General features: G+C 37.3%; 1 protein-coding gene across 4 annotated transcripts in view; it reads right to left on the bottom strand.

Moving 5' to 3' along the window:
• Window positions 1-25,294, bottom strand: part of SNTG1 (syntrophin gamma 1) — a 235,069-nt gene that overhangs the window by 15,356 nt on the left and 194,419 nt on the right. For all 4 annotated transcript variants that reach the window (XM_060681983.2, XM_034429744.3, XM_060681985.2 and 1 more), the window contains 2 exons: window positions 16,925-17,077; window positions 8,419-8,511 (listed from right to left, as the gene is read on the bottom strand). In XM_060681983.2, the coding sequence (XP_060537966.2) occupies window positions 8,419-8,511; window positions 16,925-17,077 (246 nt within the window). The remainder of the gene's footprint in view (window positions 1-8,418; window positions 8,512-16,924; window positions 17,078-25,294) is intronic.

Genomic DNA, 25,294 nt, shown 5'->3' with positions numbered 1-25,294 from the left:
AGATGCCCCTGGTTTTGGGAATCTGTGTGTCTGTGTATTCTATCTCTATTTTACCAAATACATTTGGATATAATAAAGTAATGTCTTTCTAACTTCGTATATTGCATCTAGTTTTGGTTGCTACGATACAAAAAATGTTGAGACTCTAGAAAGAGTGCAGAGAAGAGCAAAGAAGATGATTAGGGGACTGGAAGCCAAACATATGAAGAACAGTTGCAGGAATTGGGTATGTCTGGTTTAATGAAAAGAATTACTAGGAGTGACATGATAGTAGTGTTCTAATATCTATGGGGCTGTCACAAAGAAGAAGAGGGCCCACCTATTCTCCAAAGCACCTGAAGGCAGAACAAGAAGCTAATCAAGGATGGAAACTAATCAAGGAGAGAATCAATCTATAACTAAGGAGAAATTCCACGAAAGAACAATTAATCAGTGGAACAACTTGCCATCAGAAGTTGTGGGTGCTCCAACACTTGAGATTTTTAAGAACAGATTGGACAACCATTTGTCTGAAATTCCTGCTTGAGTAGTGGGTTGGACTAGAAGACTAAATTTCTTTTCAGCTTTGTTATCCCATTTGTTATCCCTTTGTAATTCTAGTCCAAATTACCTTTGTTAGCTGAGGACTACCTATACTATACCTATACTATTTGCAAGGAACTAAATGGCAATTTGTAATTAATCAAGAAGAAATTTTGTTGATGTATTATATTAAGAGAAACAACTTATACTCAATATTATCTGTTCTGATAATATTATTGTAAAATAAAGCTTTTTTTAATAGTATTTTTATTTATATATAAATATTTTGAAAACAGTGTATTGTCCAGTCATTTCATTTTACCAAAAAAGCAACAGATATAGTAATAATGACAATAATAATAATATACATAGTAATTATAGCAATATTGTTATATTAGCTTATTTATGGTCATGTTCATTATACTAGCATATTTATAGTCATAGACAACATTCATCTTTTACACGCACATAACAATAATCTTTCTTCATCTAACCTCTACCTCTTATATCTAACCATTGGTAAAACCTATCCCATGTTAAGTAGTACTCCGTATCTCCTTTATCTTTTATTTTCAATGTCAGTCTATCCATCTCTGCAGAATCCAATATTTTCTGAATTATGCTTTCATCTGATGGGGTGTTCTCATAAAGCTTTAATTGATCATAATCAACCTGTCCTTTGAATGATACCAGAAAGATAATCTATAAATTAGGAGATAAGTGTAAGATCAAGCTTCAGTTTAAGAACATTATTATTTGGGGGAGACTAAGCAATGAGATTTCAAAGTACCCCATAACATGTTCTATAGAAGTAGAAATTCATACATTATTTATTATTTTTATTGCTATGTACATGACTGCACAACTCAGGTTGCTCAGACAACTGAAAATAATTTATATGTACTGGCTAATATCTAGGGTTCAGTAATAAATAAAACTCAGATGCTTGAAATCTGAATGTCCCAAATATTAATAATGATGAAATATCTGGGGTTTTTCAGTGAAAATGCCATAGAAAATAATAACTGGTGTACTGTGTTCATGTCAGATTATGAAGATATTGAATGACACAGAGTATTTCTACCTCCAAATTAATATTGGAGGTAGTAATAGTGAGTAAGAAATAATTCTCACATTTATGACGGTTGCAGTGTCCCATGGTCATGTGATCCCCTTTTGCAATCTTCTGACAAGCAAAATCAATGGGGAAGCCAGATTCACTTAACAACCGTGTTATTAATTTAACAACTGCAGTGATTCACTTAACAAATGTGGCAAGAAAAGTTGTAAAATGGGGCAAAACTGATTTAACAAATTTCTCACTTAGCAACATAAATTTTGGGCTCAATTGTGGTCGTAAATTGAGGATTACTTATATTGATCTATGACAGCAGACTAGTGAATACAGATCTATATTCCTCCTACACAATTATAGTATTAGATATATGGAATGGGAGTTCATAAGCTGTAAACTACTTACATTTGAACAAGACCTTTAATTAGCTTTTTTTATTCTTGAAATATAATAATTTAAACCAAAGTGCCTGGAAATTGATTAAAGCTCACTAATAATTAGTATGTTGAAACCCATTAAATAGCTAGTTGAAAATTAATTGAAAGACAATTTTTAAATAATTTGTTGAGCTACTTGTAAGTAATTATGAGATAAATGAAATGATTTGTAAGTAATTGACTTAATTTGATTTAGCGTATAATATGTTAACAGTGAATAATTATTTTTTTCTAATGACTGGGGAAAATACGTAGGAATACAAATATTAAGAAAAATGATGGGTTTAATGTCTAATACATTTACAAGAGGAATAAAGCCATATTCATTAGAAAAATTGGTCAAAGAGATTTATTATGTTAAACTTGTACTTTGGGAAGAAGTTAATATTGTTTAGATGGAAATGCATGAAAAAATAGAACAGAGGGAAATGAATGAAAAATAAATTGATAATGGCTTTTTACAAATCAAAAGAAAAAAGAAATATGTAACAAAAATATGTCATGAGAGAACAGCAATAAATACAATACAAAAATTAACAAATAAGAGTAATATTGCATGGTTAAAATTATTAAGCTAGATTAAATAAAATACAAAGAGCTCAGTCTGAATACAGATCTAAATCATTACTACTATAATGAAAATGAAACCTATGTACAATAAATCATAAATTTTGGACCCTGTAGACAGGATTTATACCAAAAGAAGCCATCCCTGGATCCGGCAATATTGGCCAACTATCGTCCTGTCTCCAACCTTCGCTTCATGGTGAAGGTTGTTGAGAGTGTGGTCGCGCGACAGTTTCCACAATTCCTGGAGGAAACATCTTATCTAGATCCGTTCCAGTCGGGTTTCAGGTCTGGGCACAGCACGGAAATGGCATTGGTCGCGTTGGTTGATGATCTCTGGAGGGCTCGGGACAGGGGTTGCTCCTCTGTTCTGGTCCTGTTAGACCTCTCAGCGGCTTTTGATACCATCGACCATGGTATCATGCTGCACCGGCTGGAAGAGTTGGGGGTGGGAGGCACTGTATTGCGGTGGTTCTCCTCCTTTCTCTCCGACCGGTCGCAGTTTGTGTTGGCAGGGGGGCAGAGGTCGACCTCGAGGCCTCTCGTCTGTGGAGTGCCGCAGGGATCGGTCCTCTCGCCCCTTCTGTTCAACATTTATGTGAAGCCGCTGGGCGAGATCATCCGTGGCTTCGGGGTGAGATACCATCAGTACGCTGATGACACCCAGCTGTACATCTCCACCCCAGGCCACCCCAACGATGCCCTTGAAGTGATGTCTCAGTGCCTGGAGGCTGTGCGGATCTGGATGGGGAGGAACAGGCTCAAGCTCAACCCTTCCAAGACTGAGTGGCTGTGGCTCCTGGCATCCCGATATAGTCAGTTGACTCCATCACTGACTATTGGGGGCGAGTCCTTGGCCCCCACAGAAAGGGCTTGCAATCTGGGAGTCCTCCTGGATACACAGCTGTCCTTGGAGGAACATCTGACGGCTGTAACCAGGGGGACCTTTTATTAGGTTCGCCTGATTCGCCAGTTGCGGCCCTTTCTTGATCGGGATTCCCTGTGCAGAGTCACTCACACCCTCGTCACCTCTCGCCTTGACTACTGCAATGGTCTCTACATGGGGCTCCCCTTGAGGGGCACCCGGAGGCTCCAGCTGGTCCAGAACGCAGCAGCGTGGGTAGTGATGGGAGCAGCATGGCGCTCCCATGTAACACCGCTCCTGCGCGAGCTGCACTGGCTCCCGGTGGTCTTCCGGGTGCGCTTCAAGGTGTTGGTTATCATCTTTAAAGCGCTCCATGGCATAGGGCCTAGCTATCTTCGAGACCGCCTGCTGCTACCGACGACCTCCCAGCGACCCGTGCTCTCCCACAGAGAGGGCCTCCTCAGGGTGCCATCAGCCAAACAATGTAGGCTGGTGACCCCCAGGGGGACAGCCTTCTCTGTGGGGGCACCTACCCTCTGGAATCAGCTGCCTCCAGAGATAAGGAGAATCCAAGACGTCAGTGCCGTCCGCCGTGCCCTTAAAACCCACTTTTTCCAGCAAGCCGGGCTGGCTTAGGAAGAATTTTTTTTAAAATTTTTAAATGTTTAATTGGTTTGTGGTTTTTTAAATTTTGGGCCAAATTTATATAGATTTTAATTGTTTTTAATATTTGTATTTCATGTTTTTTAATTCTGGCTGTGCTCAGGGAGAAGGGCGGTATATAAATTGAAAAATAAAAATAAAATAAAATAAAATTATAGTAAAAATTGGGAAAATTTTGAATTGTTTAAACAGAGTTCCAAATGCAAAAAAGGCTACACCTACAATTTTTTTTAATGAACAGTGTTTTCTAACAAAGATTATATTATTATTATTATTACACATACACCAAACAGTAAAATACAAAACATAAATAGCAACATTATATAATATCGACAATTATCTTTACTTTTAAATTCAATCTTCCTAATAATTCTCTTATTCTTATATTATTCTTATTCTTATTCTTATTAGGGTGTAATGCTAGTTTACCTCGTTATGGTGCACTGTGGATAGCGCGACAATGTGAACTAAACAAACTAGCCAGACTACTCTGTAGAATTTCTTGGCTCTCAAAATATATGTCCATGTATGTCCATAAAATAAGTCCATGTATAATTAATTAATTAATTAATTAATTAATAGCTTAAAACATAAAATAGAATTTAAAACAAGAATTTTCATATCTATTTTTGAATACTTATTAACTGAATTAACTGAAAAGAATTCTAGCGGTTAGAGAAATGCATTCCTGCTATGGTTGTGTTATTTGTGGGCTGTGTAAAAAGAAAATACATTACTGTTGATTGCGTTCTGTTCTCATTCAGCTGCAAATATTTAGCTCTGTTTATAAAGTTTAAATGTTACTAAAATTATAGATCACTCTAGCCATTTTTTCTGGGCTGGCTGCTAGGTAGTATTTAGTAGTCTGGTAGATAGTACTTAGGCCTATTTCTGGCACTTGTTTCAAGTGTCCATTGTCTCCTGGGAAAGAAGAATTGAACCGTTTTTGAACTTTATTTCTTTAGAAAAATGTTCAACAACTTGAGTGAAAAATACTTTGCTGAGTGATTTGACAGAAGCACTTACCAAATATGCAGTTTCAGTATTGAAACTGAAATTCTTAAAACTCTAAGAAAAACTTAATCTGACGCAAATGCACACACATGTGTTGTAATGGAATACAGGATGTGCCCTGTGGATAGTTCCAAACCAAATTTAGTCTTCTGATCAGGTAAGTAGTTTGGAAGAATTAGTAGTATTGCCTGACAAGACCTGAAGCATGTTTCTGGACTGGCAAAATCAGCAGAAAAGCACTGATCACCCTTGCAGTAATCATGGTAATGTGAGAATTGAGAGTATGTCATGAATTTGTCAAAACAAATTACTTGCTTCAGGTGAGTAAGCAAAGTATGTTGCCATAAGGTTAGAAAAAATATTTCAAGGACTGAGTCTGTATCTAATGGTTACTGTCTGCTAGGGCCGCTGGTATTTCTCTTTGATCAGTACGTTGTGCCAGTGGGGTATTATGATTAATTCAGTTGTATTAAGTTTTCTCTGCTACAAAGATATACTTATGAACCCATAATTACATTAATATCCTCTGTTCCTACAGTTTCATATCAGCTGGATTTCATCAAAGAAAACAGTTTCTCTAGGTGGATATTGGTTTACATTTTATAGGAAAGAAGCACAAGAAGACACAAAATATAAACTGCAGGATCCAATTTGGGTTAGTCACCAGTACCAGAGATTTAATCTTCTGAGTTTTAGGACTCATGCTGGAACCTATCCTTAGGTTAATTTTTCTCTTGCCAGAATGTGACATTTTGGTGAGAGAGAAGTTCCCTGAGGATGAGCTCCAGCATGGAAGCTTGGAAGACTACACCTCTGGTCCCGATGACCAGATTGGATCCTGCAACATTAACTTGGGACATGTATACTTGCCTTCATTTGTAAAATATAGGCTCTTCCTTGCTTTGCTATTACCATTGCAGAACTACAACCTGATTTATGAGTAATGTGGAGAGTGCATTTTTTTTTTTGCTATAACAACTAGATCAGAACAATATCATCTAATCCTGAGAGCAATCTATAAATAGAAAGCTATTTCAGCTTGTGTCATTTGTTCTAAGTTGGGGTAGGGAGATGGAACTATTCTAGGCACCTTAGTCTAAAATCCTTAGAAGTTATAACTGTTGTCAGAATAATTAATTGTTAAGGGAAGGCATCTGCTCTGGTTTTGTTTCCCTGGGCAAGTATAGTCTCTACTTAACAAACTTTTGAGTTGCATTTTTTTCCCAATATGAACAAACCTGTCTGTAACTCCAACCTAGAGGGTCTTGGCAGTCAGGAAAAAACAGGACAGGATTAGTTTATGGTGCACTGCATATATACATTTGGCAGCACAACTGCACAAGTCTCATATCGATGGCTGCATCCTACACCTGAAGACAGTGGAGATAGGTACAGAAACACATGAAAGAGGATCCAAACTCCTCAGGAAGGAAGAGGATTGCCAAAGGCAAACATGAACAGCAATCTTGGAGAGTTAGCCTATGGAGTCTGTGATTAATTGGATGGAGAAGAAAAAAAGTTGAGTCACACCACGTGAGACCATCCAGGATAGTCCAAACCCACATGTACCCTGAACTCCCCAGAGGGGCTCATGGTAGGGGAACTGGGCAGAATGGTCAACAGGACCTGGAGCTATGAGTTTCTGTGCTGTTGAGAAGCCCCCACCAAATTAACCCCTGTTTATCCCCATGGAGAATGGTGTAGTGTGAGCTGTCCACCATTGTTCAAAACTAACCAGTGTACACCTCATCTCTCTGCCTGTGAGTTGTGTTGGGTGGTGGCACATCATTGTCTTGTTGGTAGGCCTTAGTAAGAGTTCCAATGGCCTGTGGGATGACCAGTACACTCTGGTGCCAGTGGCCAAAGCTGCAGTGGATCAATGTCAGAGAGGTCTTCCAGAACCAAAGCCAGGCTCCTCTACCACTGAAAAAATGTCAACCTTGACCAGTGATGATTAACCTTTTCTGGACCGAGTGCCTAAAGCATGCATGTGAGCACTTGAACCCCAAAAATGCAATGCATGCATGGCCCCACACACATGCACATGTGGCCCCCCTGCATGCCCCCACCTCCGCACATGCACTCATGCCCCCACATGCTCCCCGCCCCCCTGGCAGAGGCCCAAAGACCATCTGGTTGGTGGGAGGCGCGCATGCATGCACAGTGGAGCTGAACTGGGTGCCATAGGTTCCCCATCATGGACCTAGACCATTCCCCAAGAGCAAGGATTGAGAAGAAGCTGAGGCACTCACTACTACTTTGAGGGTATGAGGGTTATTCTGCATGTTTTTTTTAAAATGTTGATTGGATCTATGAAGAAAATGGACTTACAAATAGCTTCTTGAAATGTAGCCTGTTTGTAAGTAGAGCACTGTAATTCAAAAATATTATCTTTTCATGCAGTAGTTTTCATCCCATTACTATATTACAATTTTATAGCAAAGAGTAAACGTGACAGTATGATATATTTGCAACTGATCTTGGTAAACTGCAATAATCAGCAAGATGAGAAATGTAGCTCAATTTAGTTTGACCAAATTACAAACCAAAACTGGTCCATCTCAGACTCCTGGTGATTCAACATGAATGCAATCTTCTATGTTTTTCCTCTTAAATTCATTTTAGGGTCACCAGTACTCTGATTAGGAGGCAGTATCCATTCTTTCAGCATAGGAATTTTATATTCCATTGGATTATGGAGAATGTGGCAGTAGGATTACGGATATAGTCAGTAGTCCAGAAAGAATGGGGAGGAGACCAGAGAAGAGTAGATGTGTACATCAGATACTTTATAGTACAAATACTTTTAGCTGTGATCACTTTTTGCATTGTTATCTCTTGTTTTCTACTTATTCAAATATTCTGCTATGGCAGAAGAAAATAAAATCCAGTGCTTCTTTTTAAAAAATTCAGACATGAGAGAAGTCTATAAGTCATAGTCTCAGAAGGCCTATTTTTACTAGAACAAGTTAGATGCTGACATTACAAAAACATAATTTCACAATTCTATTTTTTTCAAAAAAGATCTGCATATGATTTTATAATCTTTTTTTTTCAATCAATCAATTTTCTTGATTTTTTTTCTCCCTGACACATGATTCTCTCACCAGAAGTACTTTCGCCAACATGTTTTACCTTCTTCAAGTACAAATGACCATAGCATCACATGCTGACTATTCACCATTTTCTTATTTATTTTCATTCATCAATCACTGAAATAACTCCATCATGTGATTCTTGGAATTGGAGCACTGATACAAATCTCTTGTCCTTACCTTTGTTGCAGCATCGAAGCATACAAAGCCCATGCCAAAGTCTATGGTAAGCCCCATAAGATGACTCTCCAAAACACAGGCATATGTCTTACACTGGAAAAAAATCAAAACAATGCAACAGATTAAAAGGCATTTTACAGGCTATATTCAATTTGTAAAATTGTGGTTAAAAGAAAAATCTGAACATTAGTATACATCTTAGAAATGAGTCCAATAAAATGCTTGCAACCATATGTAGTGCAATGTGAGAAATCTCATTTTTCTCCCCCAGAAAGGGTGAAGGAGTCCATCTCCTTGTCGGCTACTTGTTCTTAGCTGCAATCATTGGCTTTGCAAAACATGAAACCATCTTTAATGTGCTATTTCATCCAGAGCAACCCCACACTAATCTGAGGGACTTTGTCTGCCAGATAGCATGAACATTTCTCAGGATTCAATTTGAGTCGGTCACCGGAACCAGAGATTTAGTCTTCAAAGCTTTTAGACTCATGCTGGAGCTCATCCTCAGGGTACTTCTCACACTCATTTTGGTAGAGAAGATCCCTGAGGATGGGCTCCAGCATGAGTCCAAAAGCTCAGAAGCCAAAACCTCTGGTCCCAGTGACCAAACCAGACTGGATCCTGCAACATTATCTTGGGACACATATATTTGTCTTCATTCATGAACAGTCCTTACCATGGCCAGGAAGATGATCCTGTGCCCTCTCCCCCAAAAGTGAGCAGGTCATTCTATAAACGGATCACACAGTTTTATTAGCAACAATATGAAACAATCCATTGTTGTATTCTGTAATTTTTGTTGTTGTTTTTTTTACTTTCCAATCATGCTTATCTTCTAAGTCAAGAAAGAAGTTAAGAGAGGAATGCAGAGGATGTCATTCACTTTTTATAAGAACTCTGTTGACCAATGCATAGGATGGGATTATTTCACAGCTGGCCTCACAGTAATTGCTTGTAAATGACCAAAGATGCTTTTTCAAAAGACAACAGGACTTTGTTTTTCCTTGAAGACATTTTGCTTCTCATCCAAAAAGCTTCTTCAGTTCTGATAGTAAATGAAACGTCTTCAAAGAAATACAAAGTCCAGTTGCCTTTTGAAAAAGCACCTTTGGGACAACCATAACCTGGATGACTTGAGAGTCTGCATAGACATTTTGCTTGAAAAGGGTCTTCCAAGATATGTACCACTATATCTGTTACTAAGCAAGATAAAGAATAAGATTTAACTCAGATGTTAAGGACTGTGTATAATTCATGCACTTGGTATGTCTCTATAAATGGTGCCCACAGGTTTGGATTTTAAAAAACTATGCCTTGTCTCACTGGACGTCTAGCAGTGTTTTCATTTCAGGCCCTTGTGTATCTCCGAAAGTGAAGCCTTGTTGTTTGCAGACCTGCTTCTTTGTAATAGTTTATTTCTGACAACTGACCGAGTTTTTAAAAAAAGTCCTGGAAGTGAATTGGGTATAAGCAAGCACCTTGGCTTGTACTTGAGTTATATGTAGAAAAATATATGCCTTTTACTAAAAGATAACTTGGAACATGCTAAACTAATATCAAAAAGATTGTAGATTTACAAGGCATAGTATTCACATTAAATCACTAACACATTTCTATAACGAGGCTACAATAATTGCTAATAAAGTCTGCATAAAACATATACCAAATTGCTTAAGAGGAAAGGAAGGTTGAAATTGCTTCCACATGAATTCTCTTTTATTCTTCTTAATCAAATTGATTATAGATTCATGTCTTAGTTTGGCAGATATTTATAGAACAAATAGATAATCTGAGACAATCCTATAGTCTTTTCCCAACTTGTAAAATATTTTCTTGGCATTCACCTTTTCAATATGTGCTTTCTTAAGGTAAATTACATAGCCAAGTAATACATTTAGTATCCGGAATATCTTCACTTTGCAACATACCATTATTTCCAAAAGTTTGCTTATCTAAGAAACAGACAATGGATTTATCACTTGCACTCTCAACGTTTTATGGCTCCTTCTAAACCTGATTTAAACTGATACAATGCCACAGATGCCAGAAAAGAAATTTAAGTTGCTTTCAATCAAAATAGTTGTCATCTTATCTTCCCAGTATTCTTCTTTAATTTGACAAGTGCCTTTTTCCTTAGAGATTTTGTATAGGTGATACATTTGTATTGTCATCTAAATTATGTATTGAAGGTGATGCTTTTTCTATCCTGTCCTTAATAAATGAGAAAGTTATTTTCTAAACACACTGGCTACCCACCTCAATTATGCAATATAGTATTTCTGTGAGTACATTCTTCACCTATAAGTCTATCAATGCCAAGCACAATTCCTACCAGGAAACATTGAAAGGTTAAATATTATAATGGCTTTGAGCAATTATTACAAATTGGTAGAAAGAATTTAACATACATCATAGCTCAAATGGCAAAAGGTCAGTTTTCAGCCTCTTACTTTATGGCTTTTAATCTTAGGCTGCATTTCAAATACAGTCCTCTGCTTATGTTAATTAATCTTTTGCAAAATTAAAATAAGAATGCTGCCAAGACAGTACATAATACCAGAGGTCTTTTCAATATCAGAATCCAATTCAAGGTGACGGCTACCCCCTTTAAGCACTTATATGGTGTGCATGGAAGCAGGTTATCTGATGGACAACCTCTACTGAAAGTATTTGCCCATCCCACCAGAATGGAGAGAGTTCCCTTAAACATTGCCACTTTGTAGGTCCTTAGAAGTGAGCCTTTTCTGTTGTAGCCCCTGGAACAGATAGCCAAATATCCACCCTTTTAATCTTCCACAGAGACCTTGCTCTTTCCACATGCCTGGTAGATAAGCAGGGAAGGATGAGAATGTAATGAGCTGCATCAGTGAAGTGTAGTTGCAGCACCAAGTTTTTCTGTTTTGGCTATTATTGTTTTTGTTTTAGCTGTATATATTGCTTTTATTCCTCGGTTGTAAGCTACCCAAAGTTTGGTAGCTAAACAAATGCCATTAATTAGTTAATTTACAATAAACCTTCTGCCATACAGAATGATTTTTTTTGCTTTTAATTTATTAATTAATTAATTTATTAATTAATTTTATTTCTATACCGCCCTTCTCCCAAAGGACTCAGGGCGGTGTACAGCCTAATTAAAAACACAAAGACAGACAATATTTAAAATAATTAAAATTATTAAATAATAGGCCTAATTTATAAAACCCCGAATTTAAAAACCCAATTTAAAACCAATTAAAATCATTATATTGATAGCCCAGCCTGGCGGAACAACATGGTTTTGAGGGCACAGCGAAATACACGGAGATCAGAGATTTTGTGAATTTCTGGGGGGAGTTCATTCCAAAGAGCAGGGGCTCCCACAGAGAAGGCCTTCCCCCTGGGTGTCGCCAGCCGACATAGTTTGGCCGATGGCATCCTGAGGAGACCCTCTCTGTGGGAGCGGACTGGCCGGTGGGAGGCTACTGGTGGCAGAAGACGGTCTCGAAGGTACCCAGGTCCAATGCCATGGAGTGCTTTAAAGGTGGTAACCAACACCTTGAATCGCACCCGGAAGACCACTGGTAGCCAGTGCAGCTTGCGCAGGAGGGGTGTTACGTGGACACAATGAGTTGCGCCCATAACCACCCGCACGGCCGCATTCTGGACCAGCTGGAGCCTCTGGGTGCTTTTCAAGGGGAGCCCCATGTAGAGAGCATTGCAGTAGTCCAGTCGGGAGGTGACAAGGGCGTGAGTGACTGTGCGTAAGGCGTCGCGATCCAGAAAGGGCCGCAACTGGCGGATCAGGCGAACCTGATAAAAAGCCCCCCTGGCCATGGCCGTCATATGTTCTTCTAAAGACAGCCGTGCATCCAGGAGGACGCCCAGATTGCGGGCCCTCTCTGTGGGGGGTAAAGACTCACCCCCAATAGTCAGCGATGGTACCAGCAGACTATATCGCAGCGCCGGAAACCACAGCCACTTGGTCTTGGAGGGGTTGAGTCTGAGCCTATTTCTCCCCATCCAGACCCGCACGGCCTCCAGGCAGCGAGACATCACATCAAGGGCATCGTTGGGGTGGTCTGGAGTGGAGATGTACAGCTGAGTATCATCAGCGTACAGATGGACTCTCACCCCAAAACCACGGATGATCTCACCCAGCGGCTTCACATAAATGTTGAACAGAAGGGGCAAGAGGACCGACCCCTGCGGCACTCCCCATGCAAGGTGCCTCGAAGTCGACTTCTGCCCCCCTGTCAACACGAACCGTGAGCGGTTGGAGAGGAAGGAGGAGAACCACCGCAAAATGGTGCCCCCTATTCCTAACCCCCTCAACCGCTGCAGCATGATACCATGGTCGATGGTATCAAAAGCCGCTCAGAGATCTAATAGGACCAGGACAGAGGAGCAACCCCTATCCTGAGCCCTCCAGAGATCATCCACCAACGTGACCAATGCCGTTTCTGTGCTGTACCCCTGCCTGGAGCCTGACTGGTACGGCTCCAGATAGATAGCTTCATCCAGGTGCCCAGGCAGTTGTCGTGCCACCACACTCTCAACAACCTTCGCCACAAAACGAAGGTTGGAGACCGGACGGTAGTTGGCTAATTCAGCTGGGTCCAGGGAAGGCTTCTTGAGGAGGGGCCTCACCACCGCCTCTTTCAAGGCAGCGGGAAAGGCACCCTCACTCAGAGAAGCACTTATAATCCCCTGGAGCCAGCCTCGTGTAACCTCCCGGGAGGCCAGTACCAACCAGGAGGGACACGGGTCCAATAAACATGTGGCAGCACTAATCCTACCCAGAACCCTGTCCACATCCTCAGGAGCCACAGGATCAAACTCCTCCCAGATAATGTTCTCAAGACCTGCCCTCGTCTCCTCCCCTGGACTCACCCAGTCGGAGTCCAAGCCTTCCCGAATCCGAGCGACTTTATCATGCAGGAACTGCACAAAATCCTCAGCTCGACCCTGCAAGGGATCTTCCCACACTCTCCCCCCCCCGAAGAAGGGAGTGGGTCACCCTAAACAAAGCGGCTGGGCAGTTCTCTGCAGATGCAATAAGAGCGGAAAAATAGTTAGATTTCGCCACTTTTATCGCCACTAGGTAGGTCTTGATATAAGACCTCACCAGTGTCCGGTTGGAATCGGATTGACTAGTCCTCCAAATGCTCTCTAGGCGTCTTTTCCGACGCTTCATCTCTCTCAGCTCCTTGGAGAACCAAGGAGCCAATTGTTATTTGACACACTGCAAAACCATAAAAAATTCAACAAAGTGATTATCTGTATGACAGGTAACATATTTTCTCACTTGTACTCATTACCAAAAATATAGAGTCTTAAAATTGGGTCTCTGAATTGTTCTGCTTGAAGACCAGAGCCTAAAGCATGATTTTTATGGTCAAGATTTGCAATTTGAATTGATTTAGTAAGAAATGTGAAAATTTGAAATAATAATGTATTATACTGCTCAATGAACCTCTTTTCTGAAATTAAAAAATGTAGAGACACTATTAAAAAGCGATCAATGTGAATTAAAAGAAACATGTAATTTGTAATTTGTAATGTGTAACGTGTAAAAAGTCAGTAATTTGAATATTAAAAGTGTGTAAAGGTCTACAGGGTAAATGAAAACAAGTTTTTCAAAAGTTCCTGGTCAGAATGCAAAATAGGGAGTCATAACAGGAATGCATTATGGATTAGAATGACATATTATTTAAAAATGCAATACTATGAACTATATTGATTTCATTGTATGCTGGTCTTTGACCATAATAATAGTTTGATTTGATGGTTTCATTGCCTTTTTGCAATGACTATAATGACTTAGCTAGAAGAATGTTGAGATATTTTTTCATATTTGAGATACACAGAACTATTATAGCTATTTATATCTGAATTCATACAAAAACATTCTAACTTTGCACTTTGTTGATGATTCTTCATTTATTTATTTATTTTAGACATACACATATACACATTTTTTTTTGCAAATTGTAATGTGGAGAGAAAAAAAGGTAAGATATTTTACTAATCAAACAATTCTCTTATTCATTCTGTTTATGTAACCCAGTAGGATTGTATCCATGGAAACCATCCTTCAGTTACTCATGGTTATTTATGGCTTTAATGATCTGCCAGATGCGTAGTTTACCAAGAAGAATCAGTTCAGTAGGAGCCATACCCGTCCCTACTGTTCAAAAAAGAAAAGCAAATCCACATATATATAGTCAAAATTAAATACACACATACCATAAAAAATGATCATCGAATGTAGGTGAGGCATATATGACATAACATTGGCTGAATGCATATCAAACAAAAATGTCTATGAAATATATTGATCAGATGGGGCAAAATTTTCTTAGTGATGTTTCCAGATATGATTTGACAATACTCTTATGTAGAGTATTGACTACACAAATACATCCTCTATCCTTGGAGCATATGCTATACTTCTCCAAAGTTTAGGTAAAGAGGAGGTCGTTATTCTGTAATGGAAAAAATTTTTTTTTTAAAGGGGTTTCTGTGGGCCCCAGTAGGCTTTTTAACTTGCCATTTCAAAAATGGTCTCTTTAAGTTTATTTGCCCTCTTACACTAAAATCAATTCAATTCAATGATTTCTGTTTCCCAGAAGTCTGCTCTTTTTATTCATTTTTATTGTCTTGAGTTTTATCTGTTACATAATGAGTTCAGAGCAATTACTGTGTTCAAGACCAATCTTGTGAGGTAAGTTATCCTTATAATATCTTGCCCAAGGTCATTCAGTAAGCTTTCAGTAAGTTTCCGAGATTTAAATCTATCACATAATACTTTCCTGAAAATAAAAAGCCTTGCTGAATAGTCTGTTTTCCTGTTCTCAATAAAATCTAAAAAAATGAACAAAACCCATCATCTCTGCTAGTACCACAACTTGTTGTTTGGTTTGTTTGAGTGTATCAAATAGCCCAATGTCTCTCATTCATCATCTGAAGGCTTGGGATGCAAGAACTAGCTAATGCATATTTGATTTAAATCTTTTTTAACACAAAGTTCATTAATATAATATTAACAATTTAGAGATTTGAAAGGGTTATTTAAATCATCAAGCCCAATTCCCTTACTTAGTGCAGTAATCCAATTTAAAACAACCATGCTCATTTTCTGCCTGAATATATCCAGTGAAGGGGAAACTCACCACCTTCCTTTTAATTTTTTCTCCTATAGATTTCTTACATTTAAGAATGTTTTACAACTTACTAATTGCCCTGCAGTAACCTAAATAATTATGCTATATCTGGCACTCTGAGATAAAAGGGTACCTTCTACTATGTATTTCCCCTTTCAGGATATTTGAAAAGTATTATCATATCCTCCTTTGTTAGCTATTTTCGAGAGTAAACTTTTCTAATTCCCTCAGTGTCTCCTTATTGAGTTTATATTCTCTTGAACCTATATTGCCTTTCTCTGTACCAGGACTGTGGTCTGAGTACATGAGGTGAGGTCTGACCAATGCAGAATGAAATCTGTGTTGATTTCTGTTTTTCCCCTAATTCCCCAATCTAGTTTACAGCCCTGGAATTCGCTTAGCTGCTTAGTTTTTTGGGATCAGCTAAGGTCAACCAGGTGTGGAATGAGTATTCCTTATTATTTATAAGCTCACTTTTATTGTGTCAATCTATTTTCTTTTTCTTTCATTTTATCTGATTCCCAGAAACTGCTTGGACAAGTCCCTGTAGTTTTCTTGGCATGGTTTTGCAGATGTGGTTTGCCCATTTCCACCTTTCTAGGACTGAGAAAAAGTGACTGGCCCAAGATCTAGCTGGTTTTCTGCATAAGGCAAAATTAGAATTAGCAATCCCGCTAGTTTATAGCCTGATAATTTAGCAACTACACCAAACTGGCTCTCAATCTAAACTTGCATTTGCCTTTTTAACAGCCATGTCACAGTGCCAAATTTTAGTCAATTTGTGATTTCTACTAAGTTTTTATGTGCCACTAGAAAGTTAAGTAGCTCCCATCGTACAGCTTTGCATTTGATTTTCTCCTTTATAAATAACTTCTTAACCTATTAAATTAAATTCTGCTGTTTTCAGCCACTTATCTAACCCATGAAGTTCCTTCTAATTCACTGTTTTCTAGAGTTTTCTCTAATTCACTTAGTTTTGAATCATCTGCAAGTTTTATAAACCTTCTATCTACCTTATACAAGTCAGGAATGAAAATGTTGAAAAATACAAGGCCAATTACTAATTCCAAAGGTATTCCCTCTAATGACTTATTTCAGTTGATGATTAAACTGTCAGTGGACACCCTTTGAATACAAATCCATCTAACAGATATGTAGATCGATCAAACAAACATTTCATCCAGTTCATATTCAACTAGCTTGCTAATCAGAAGGCCATCTTATTAGAAGCTTTATGATTACAATATTCCAAAGCTAGTTTTAAGAACAAAACAAAACCCTATCACAACTGTACTAGCACAGTCACCAATCACATAAGGACATAGTTTTAAAAAATTCTAAATTGAGCATCCTGTATGTCTTACCTGTATTCTCTCCACTTCTAAAAAAGTTGCTGATTGGAAGGCCTTTTCCCATAGTATGAGGTCACATTCTAATTCCACAGAGAAGTAGAGATCCTCTCCCATTTCAGATTGTACTCCAAAGCAGTGTTTTCGCCGATCCAGTATATCACTGTCCTGATGAAAACCTGGAGTTATATAATCTTGCATACATCAATTAAAATTTCTTCTAGTATTGATGCACATGTTAGATGCAGAACAAAGTACCTACACAGAGTAACGTACCATGTAAATTTTATGCCTTTATTTTAATTATCTGGGTCTATATAAATTAAATTAAGAATATACTGACTAAAACATATATGGTTCTCTTATACAGCTGAATTTACACTAATAAAATTTAAACATTATACGTTCCAGTTTCAAAGGCAAGTTGTGATGTTCAATTTAGGAATTGTTTCCCAGTCCAAAGAAATGTGGGTATAAGTTGACACTCCTCACAAAGTTCTGTATCAAATCATGTCCTTCAGTATCAATGCACGTTCTCTTCTAAAAAAATATGAAGGCTCATTTCCTTACTCAAGATGACTTGATCGTTGATTAAATTCCACACATAGATTTCTTACGTTAGATTCCAGCTTCAAGATAATTTTTATACTCTATTCTAATATTGCCTCATTAAGGTTTGTATTTCTTGTTGTTTTGTCCTTTTATTTTGATTACCACTTTGAAATGTGTGTGAAAATCTTAGAGGTAACTGTATATCTGTAAGAATTCATTTAAACAGGCAATCTTGCTATGGTTCTTTTTTTAAGACAAATTATTATTTAATTGCTAGTCTGAAAAAATTAAAAATTAAAAATGTCCTCCCTTAAAAAAGGGAGGTTATTAATTAACATGTCTGTGGCTAAAAGTTGTCACCTTGAAAATAACAAAGTGGAAAGAAAGCGATTGAGTAGATTAGATTAGATTAGATTAGATTAGATTAGATTAGATTAGATTAGATTCTACTACTATGTATACCTAAACTGGTAAATTCATGTGTTAATTAGAAAAAAATGTAACTTGCTTTTGCCTTGGCTGATTGGAGATAATCATAGCCATATTTGAATACATATTATAATAATCAGCCTGTGAATCAAATTAGAAATCAGGAGGAATTAAGAGTAGAAAAAGTCTCAGCTTGTTTAACAGAAATTACTATTGAACCTCAGTCTGTGATCTGTAAATGTTACTGAGCTGCACTTTGCAAGTAAAATGCATACATACTGTACATAAAACTTCTGTTAAAACATTATTAAAAACTTTAATAACAAAACCAGCAATAGTTAAGTACTGCCTGATGCTGGAAAGTAAGGAAATAAACAATCCACATTTATTCACACACAAGGCATTCTCAGTACAAATTTGAAGGTATAGCTGCATTGTATAACGTATCTATTATATTTGTTAATAGTCTTAAAATGGGGAACTTCATTCCTCAGCTGTTGGCTAAATTATTCTCATTGCTCAGCAGTTTATTCTTTTACAAAAAATATCATCTCACTGAACTGGATGTGACCTCAAAAGTCATCTGGTGGCTCAGCAGACTGATAGCATTGTGATTAACACCAGCTGTCTGCAATTACTGTAAGTTCGAATCTCACCAGGCTCAAGGTTGACTCAGCCTTCCATCCTTTCTAAGGTAGGTAAATTGAGGACCCAGTTTGTGGGGGCAATAAGCTGACTTTGTATAAATATACAAAAGTATGAAGGCTATTGCTTAACGCATTGTAAACCGCCCTGAGTCTCCGGAGAAGGGCATCATATAAATCAAATTAAAAAAAAAACGTCATCAAATCCAATTCTCTGTTTGATGCAGGATCCACTGAAGCATTTTGGACAAATATAAAATATTGGACAGATATCCAGCCCCTGTGAAGATCTTTAGTGATGGGCAACTTACCACTTAGGAAGCAAGCTATTCCACTGCCCAATATCAGCTATTATGAAGAAACTTTTCTTAACAACTAACCTGAATCTACTTCCCTGTAGTTTCTCTCCAGGCAATAAAGAGCAAGTCTATTCCTTACTCTCTCTGACAACACTTTAGATATCCAAAGACTGCTTCATATCTGTCTTCAGTCTTCCCTTGTGCAAGCTGCACATATACAATTCCTTGCAATGTTCCTCAGAGGACTTGGTTTCCAGTCCCCCCCCCACCTCTGAGATTATTCTCATTTTTTCAATAAACTTGTCAATATCATATTCAATAGTGTTAGCCTGTGTATTGCAGCACAACATATTGAGACAGACAACCTTTCCCACTATTGAATTGAGGTGCTCTTCATTCATTATTCTATGTTGGGTCAGAAGAAAAATATCCACCTTCCCTCACTGCTGATTCCTAACTTGCCGTTCTTTGAAATCACAGCAGTACTCTGATTTTGTTCCAAGGTAAAGGTTGACAAAAGCGAACTTATTTTTGTTGCATCCGTAGCCAAGCCATTGTCCAGCAACACGGAAACGTTACCTATTGGCTGAGACATGACAGCTCAGCTGGTGGGAAAATAAACGCGTGCCATTAGTTACCCATTTGACAGGTGCTGTATAAATAGCAGCAGCGACAGAAAGTTGCCTGTTGCTGTTCTTGCTGTTCTAGTTGCCTGTTAGCTGTTTGCCCTAATAAAGAGAATTGTCTTAAAGCCATCTCGCCTCAGTTCCTGGCCTCATTCTCCTGAATAGAAGAATTTTTATACACCTTCAGACTGTCTTTGGATCACATCAGAATAAAGGCAATAAATGCAAATTTAACATCAAAACAGCTAAGAATGATACAGGCCTGCCATTCATGGATTCATCATCGATTCAGGATGAGATGAAGGCAATGTGATGGGAACATGGTAAAAAAAATGATACCAAAGCATTTTAATGCTATGATTAAGGCCAATTCCTATCATTTTGACACCCTAGGCAGTCATATTCTGATGTTCCATTATCCATTTTCTGGATATAAATTTGAAAAGCTGATAATCATACAACTCGCTTGATCATTACTTTCCTATTAGCCTTCATCTTGCTTTGGTAATATTATCAGCTTCCTGAAGTACATAGCTGCAATAATAATTTCTTTTTCGTGACTTGCAAATCCTGATTGCTATGCTGTTCACATTCATTCAATTGATTTGGTGGATAGGTGTTTAGAAAAGCATAGAAAGTTCTACAGCAACAAGAAAAGTTTATCAAATTTTATAGTCAAGACATACATATCAGAGGTTTTTATTGCTGGTACCCCTTAAAGGCAAAAGCTTATATTGTTTTTGTCTAGAATCTTTGGCCAATTCTGGCTAAATGCATGTGAACAACATAACAAAAAGCACAGTGCCACAAGATTCTTCATCTGAATTTTTATTACATACAATTCATCTGGACTTTTTGTTCAATTTTTTAATCTCTGGTTTGAGCTGTAATTCTAAGTAAATTAGCTTTCACTGTCACTGTATAGCCTTCGCTGTTAATTATTTATTCTACCAAAGATAATTTAACAGTTGAAATTCCTTTAAAAAAAAAGGCAGGATATGTGAGGAAAAAGCAAAATTCCATGATTAATTTAGCTACCAAAACTCCCCATAGTAGCAGCAGTGTAAGAGAATGAGTGACAAAACCTGAGGATGGAATCAAAAGAGGAATAAGCCTAGAGTCTCTATGTAGCCACAAACATACCAAGTCCAACCCCTCTTGAATTCTGTTGACCCTTAACTAACACCAAGATAATGCTAACTGTTAGTTCAGTAGTTTCGTGTACATAGGCATAATTAGTAATAACTCAGTTTAACTGGAATTTCATGTGTAATCCAGATCTTTCATACCTGACAAGTAGATATGATTGATATTTTCATCAAATGAAATAGTGTAATGCTTGTACTTGTAATATTCTAGAATAATAATATCAATACTTGTCTTCTATTACAAGAACCTTTTGTCAATCTCACATTTGTGAAATATAGATTGAACAGATTGTGAAAGGGAAGGGATAAAATGTTCAAGAATGTTTCTAAACAAAAACATTTAATAACTACAACCACACAATGTCAAACCTGATAAGTTTAAATTCAACCAGTTAAGATTGCCCACATTTTAAGGCAATGTTTCATTCGTTCCAAAGGCTGCAGCTTTATAATGACTAAGATAATTGATTCCTTCTGTCTAGTATGGTATCTTTTTAGCTCTTCTAGCAGATAGTAGTTACATAATTAATTAGTATGTGTGTACTCCCACTAAATCTTTTCCATAACTTCATCCCCATGGCAGAAAAGCTAAAAGCTATCTAAATCAGTCCTAAAATTCAAATTGAATAAAATGCCAAGCAAAGCATTTCATTGAATTGAAAGAGAGAAATCTGTCAGTTGTTGCTCTCTCATATTACTTTTTCTCTGCTTACAGTTTATTCTGATTTATGTATTGCTACCAAATTCTAATCCTCCCAAATCCATAACCTACATACTGTTAATTCTAAGTCAAATCCTTCTGGTTGTTTTGTATTTGAAGACTTGGTTATGTTGGTTGATAATACCAATGCCATTGCAAATATGTTTGATATTTCCACTTATAATATTCCACCTGCAATTTGGGAGGTTTATGCTATAATAAGAATATTCTTAATCTCAGCTCTGATTCTAAGATCAGATATACCAATAAAAGATGCCACTTTCATTCAGTGCTTAGTGATAAATGGACAAACTTAATATTTTAGAGGATCGGATGGGTCAAAGGTAAAGAATATAATGTGAACAAAACTAAAAATACTATTTATTTCTTCAAGGGATGGGTCACAAAGCTGATTCACACACATATCAGTCTAAATGATATCGTGGACACTCTAGGAACATTATTGATTAAAGCAGTAACAAATTCAGCCACCAAGATATTTGAATAAAAATGCAAAAGAAACATCAGCATATACAATATAAAAATACATATACAAAAACTACAGAAAATATTTTGAATATGATTTAGATTATAACCTTTCTTGATTGAATGTTATCTGTAGGTGTTGTGGAATGCGTTACAATAAAATGGTGCACATTGCAAGAGAGGGATACAATATGAGGACAAAATGCATGATGCTTCCAGAATAAGAACCACATCCCCTTTTTTTGAAAAAATAAATTTTTCCGTCTACCATGACCTATTTTATCTCATAGCTTTAATCTGAGAAGTAACTGAAAAAGGCCTTCTGGGCAAGTGGCCATAGTTATCATCTTGGTTTCTCTGACTCCCTCCAATCCAGATGCTTTTAACCCACACTATAAAAGAGCTGTTTGCAAAAGACTATATTTATCAGACAAATACTATTTTAAGGTTATACAAAAGGCATACTATATGAATGGTAGTAAGTGATAAAGCCTCTCTGTGTAATTTTTTTACAGAGAGGTTTTATGCACAAATGCATAGTCATAATAAAATAGAGCTTAGAGAAATAAGAAATTAAGAGCTATTAAAATTGATAGCTTCATTCTATCTTGTTTGTTCATTCTACATTCACTACTACTTTTTAATTTAGCAAAGAAAGTGCTGCTATGTGGGTGATTAGGAGTAAATGTTGATGATCGCAGTGTATACAAGTTCACAAATAAAAACAGCTTTAATTTAAGAAAATAAACTATTCTCCAATCTTAGACCTACATTGGCTTTCCAATTCCAAAACCAATATACATTTTCTCATTTTCATTAAAAATAAGCTTCATTTTTCAAGTTAACAGAGAGTCCTAAAAACACACTTACATCATGAAGGAATAAACTTGGCCTGGGAATTGGAAAAGAATGAGTGAATTGTTAAAGGGTGGGGGTGGGAGTCAGAAAAGATTGCTTAGCTCCTGAGGTAGAGTAAAATACTGTAGAAGGTAAAGGTAAAGGTTTTCCCTGTCTAGTCATTTCCAACTCTAGGGGGTCATGCTCATCTCCATTTATCCACTCGCATTTTCATGCTTTCAAATTGCTAGGTGGGCAGGAGCTGAGGCAAGTAATAGGAGCTCACTTCATCACCTGGTGCTTGGGTCTCAAACCTGGGCTATTAGTTTTCCAGCTGACAAGCTCAGCATCTTTAACCACTGAGCTATTGCGCCCCTACTGTAGAAGATAAAGTCCAACTATCCCAACTTAACATTGTCTGGTATAAAAAAAATCCAAAATTTAGCCCGGTATTTTTTTTTCCTGTTCCAAATCCACAGCAACATTCATTGTATGCTTTCTCTGTATTGTTGTTGTTGTAGTAGTTGTTAGTTGCGAAGTCATGTCCGACCCATCACGACCCCATGGACAACGTTCCTCCAGGTTTTCCTCTATATTCCTTCTCTGTATTAGATTTCAGTAACTCTCGCATCTGCTCTAAACTAAAAATGGCCAATTCCTGTATTAGGTCAGTTTTCTAAATTAAATAATCAATATTCTGGCCTTTAATTATTTGGGTGAGTTTTTCACAACCCTCCCCAGTACTGGAATATTTATTTTGAAATGTGACAATTGAGTCTTAACAGTATTCAAAACATTTACAATAGTATACTTTTGTATAGTTGGGTGAAATTATTATGATCTTGGGTTAATGATAAGAGAATGGCCTCAGATTTGTACAAGATTTCTTCTATGGCTTTATTTCATTGATCAAAATCACTGGATAGATAGAACCAAGAATTTATAGAATTCCATAGGTTGACTGAATTTTATATTCTTCATTATATGAATAGTTTTGTAACCACTCTTCAAAATGAGATGACATCAGTCTGATAATTTTTAGTTGTAACTTCCATTCCATTTTTCTATATTGGTAATTACATGCAAACTCCAGAACAGAATTGATATATTTTGTTAAGTCATCAATATAAAATTCGACTTGACAGAAGTTACAATGTTCAGTGAAGCAGAGAAATAATGCCATCAGTACAGCTGACTGTGGCTCAAATGGCTATTACCAAGAGGCATCATTAGGGAAAGAAAGACAGATTGTCAAAAAAAGAAAGGACTTGAAAAAGAAAAGACTATCTTTGGAAAGTATGCTAGGGCGTGCAACAAGAAAGCCAAAAGCAGAAACAAAGGAGCAGATTTAGGATATAAGGCACTTATGTCTTCTCCAATAAATTGACATAATTCAAAGGGATTGGATTGGTACTAATTATAGCATTCATGCAACTTTTTATGTGAAAAATATTCTAATGCACACAGTATACCCAGGATCATATCTCATGTTTAAATGACACTCACTAGACACTATTTATAAGATTGGAAAGAATATTAAATTAAGTTTAAAGAAATATGTTGCTGACAAGTAACTTCAGAGCTGAATGACCAATTACCAGGTTCCAACTACTTGCAAAGATATCTAGCACTTTGTGTAAAGATATCGTAACTTGCTATCATGAAGTGACATTTAGCAAAATATTATTCTGAATTCAGCTTTTAGTAAAAGCCATTAGCCAAACAGCAGTTTCTGCATATATAATTCCAGAGATAATATATTGTGAAGCACAGTTGTACTTCAGCATAAACAATTCCAGAAATATTGTATATGGAAGTACTCTTGCATACGTACACATAAATACTGGCTAATAGTTTAATATCTTCCAAATAAGTTATTATTATTTATTTGCTTGATATACGTCTGTACATTTAACAGTGTAGTTAAATTCTAGTTTACAATGTTTTCACAAAATGCAAAAGCACAGATGGCAAAATATCAAATAAGAATAGTTGAACTTCACAGTTGATATTATTAAAACTTCTTTCACTAACACTATAAGTCAGTTGAACTTCACAGTCAGGGGTGTCAGACTTGCAGCCCGCAGGCTGGATGCATCACATGCTGGCCACTCCCACCCCCATTTTAGCGAAGGGGAGAAAAGTTGTGATACATCCAGGGGTGGGATTCAAATCATTTAACAACCAGTTCTCTGCCCTAATGATTTCTTCCAACAACCAGTTCACCAAACTATTCAGAAAGTTAACAACCGGTTTTCCCGAAGTGGTGCGAACTGGCTGAAACCCAGCGCTGGATACATCGCATGATGATGTGTCATCACGAGTTTGACATCCTTGCTATAAGTAGTCCTCAACTTACAACCATTCATTTATTAGCTCTTCAAAGTTACAATGGCACAGAAAAAGTGATTTATGACCATTTTTCACACTTACGACTGTTGCAGCCTCTTCCTGGTCACATAATCAAAATTTGGGCACTCGGCAACTGGCATTTATTTATGATAGTTGCAATGTCCCTGGGTCAAATGATCATTTGAACAAGCAAAGTAAATGGGCAAGCCAGATTCACTTAACAACTGTGTTACTAACTTAAAAACTGCAGTGATTCACTTAACAACTGTGACAAGAAAGGTCATGAAATGGGATAAGACTCACATAACTGTC

The sequence above is a fragment of the Pantherophis guttatus genome, chromosome 3, assembly GCF_059756535.1.
Source record: "Pantherophis guttatus breed Tessera chromosome 3, ASM5975653v1, whole genome shotgun sequence".
Taxonomy (NCBI): Eukaryota; Metazoa; Chordata; class Lepidosauria; order Squamata; family Colubridae; genus Pantherophis; species Pantherophis guttatus.
Note: the sequence above shows the minus strand (reverse complement) of the source record. Positions and strands in the feature narration are given on the sequence as shown.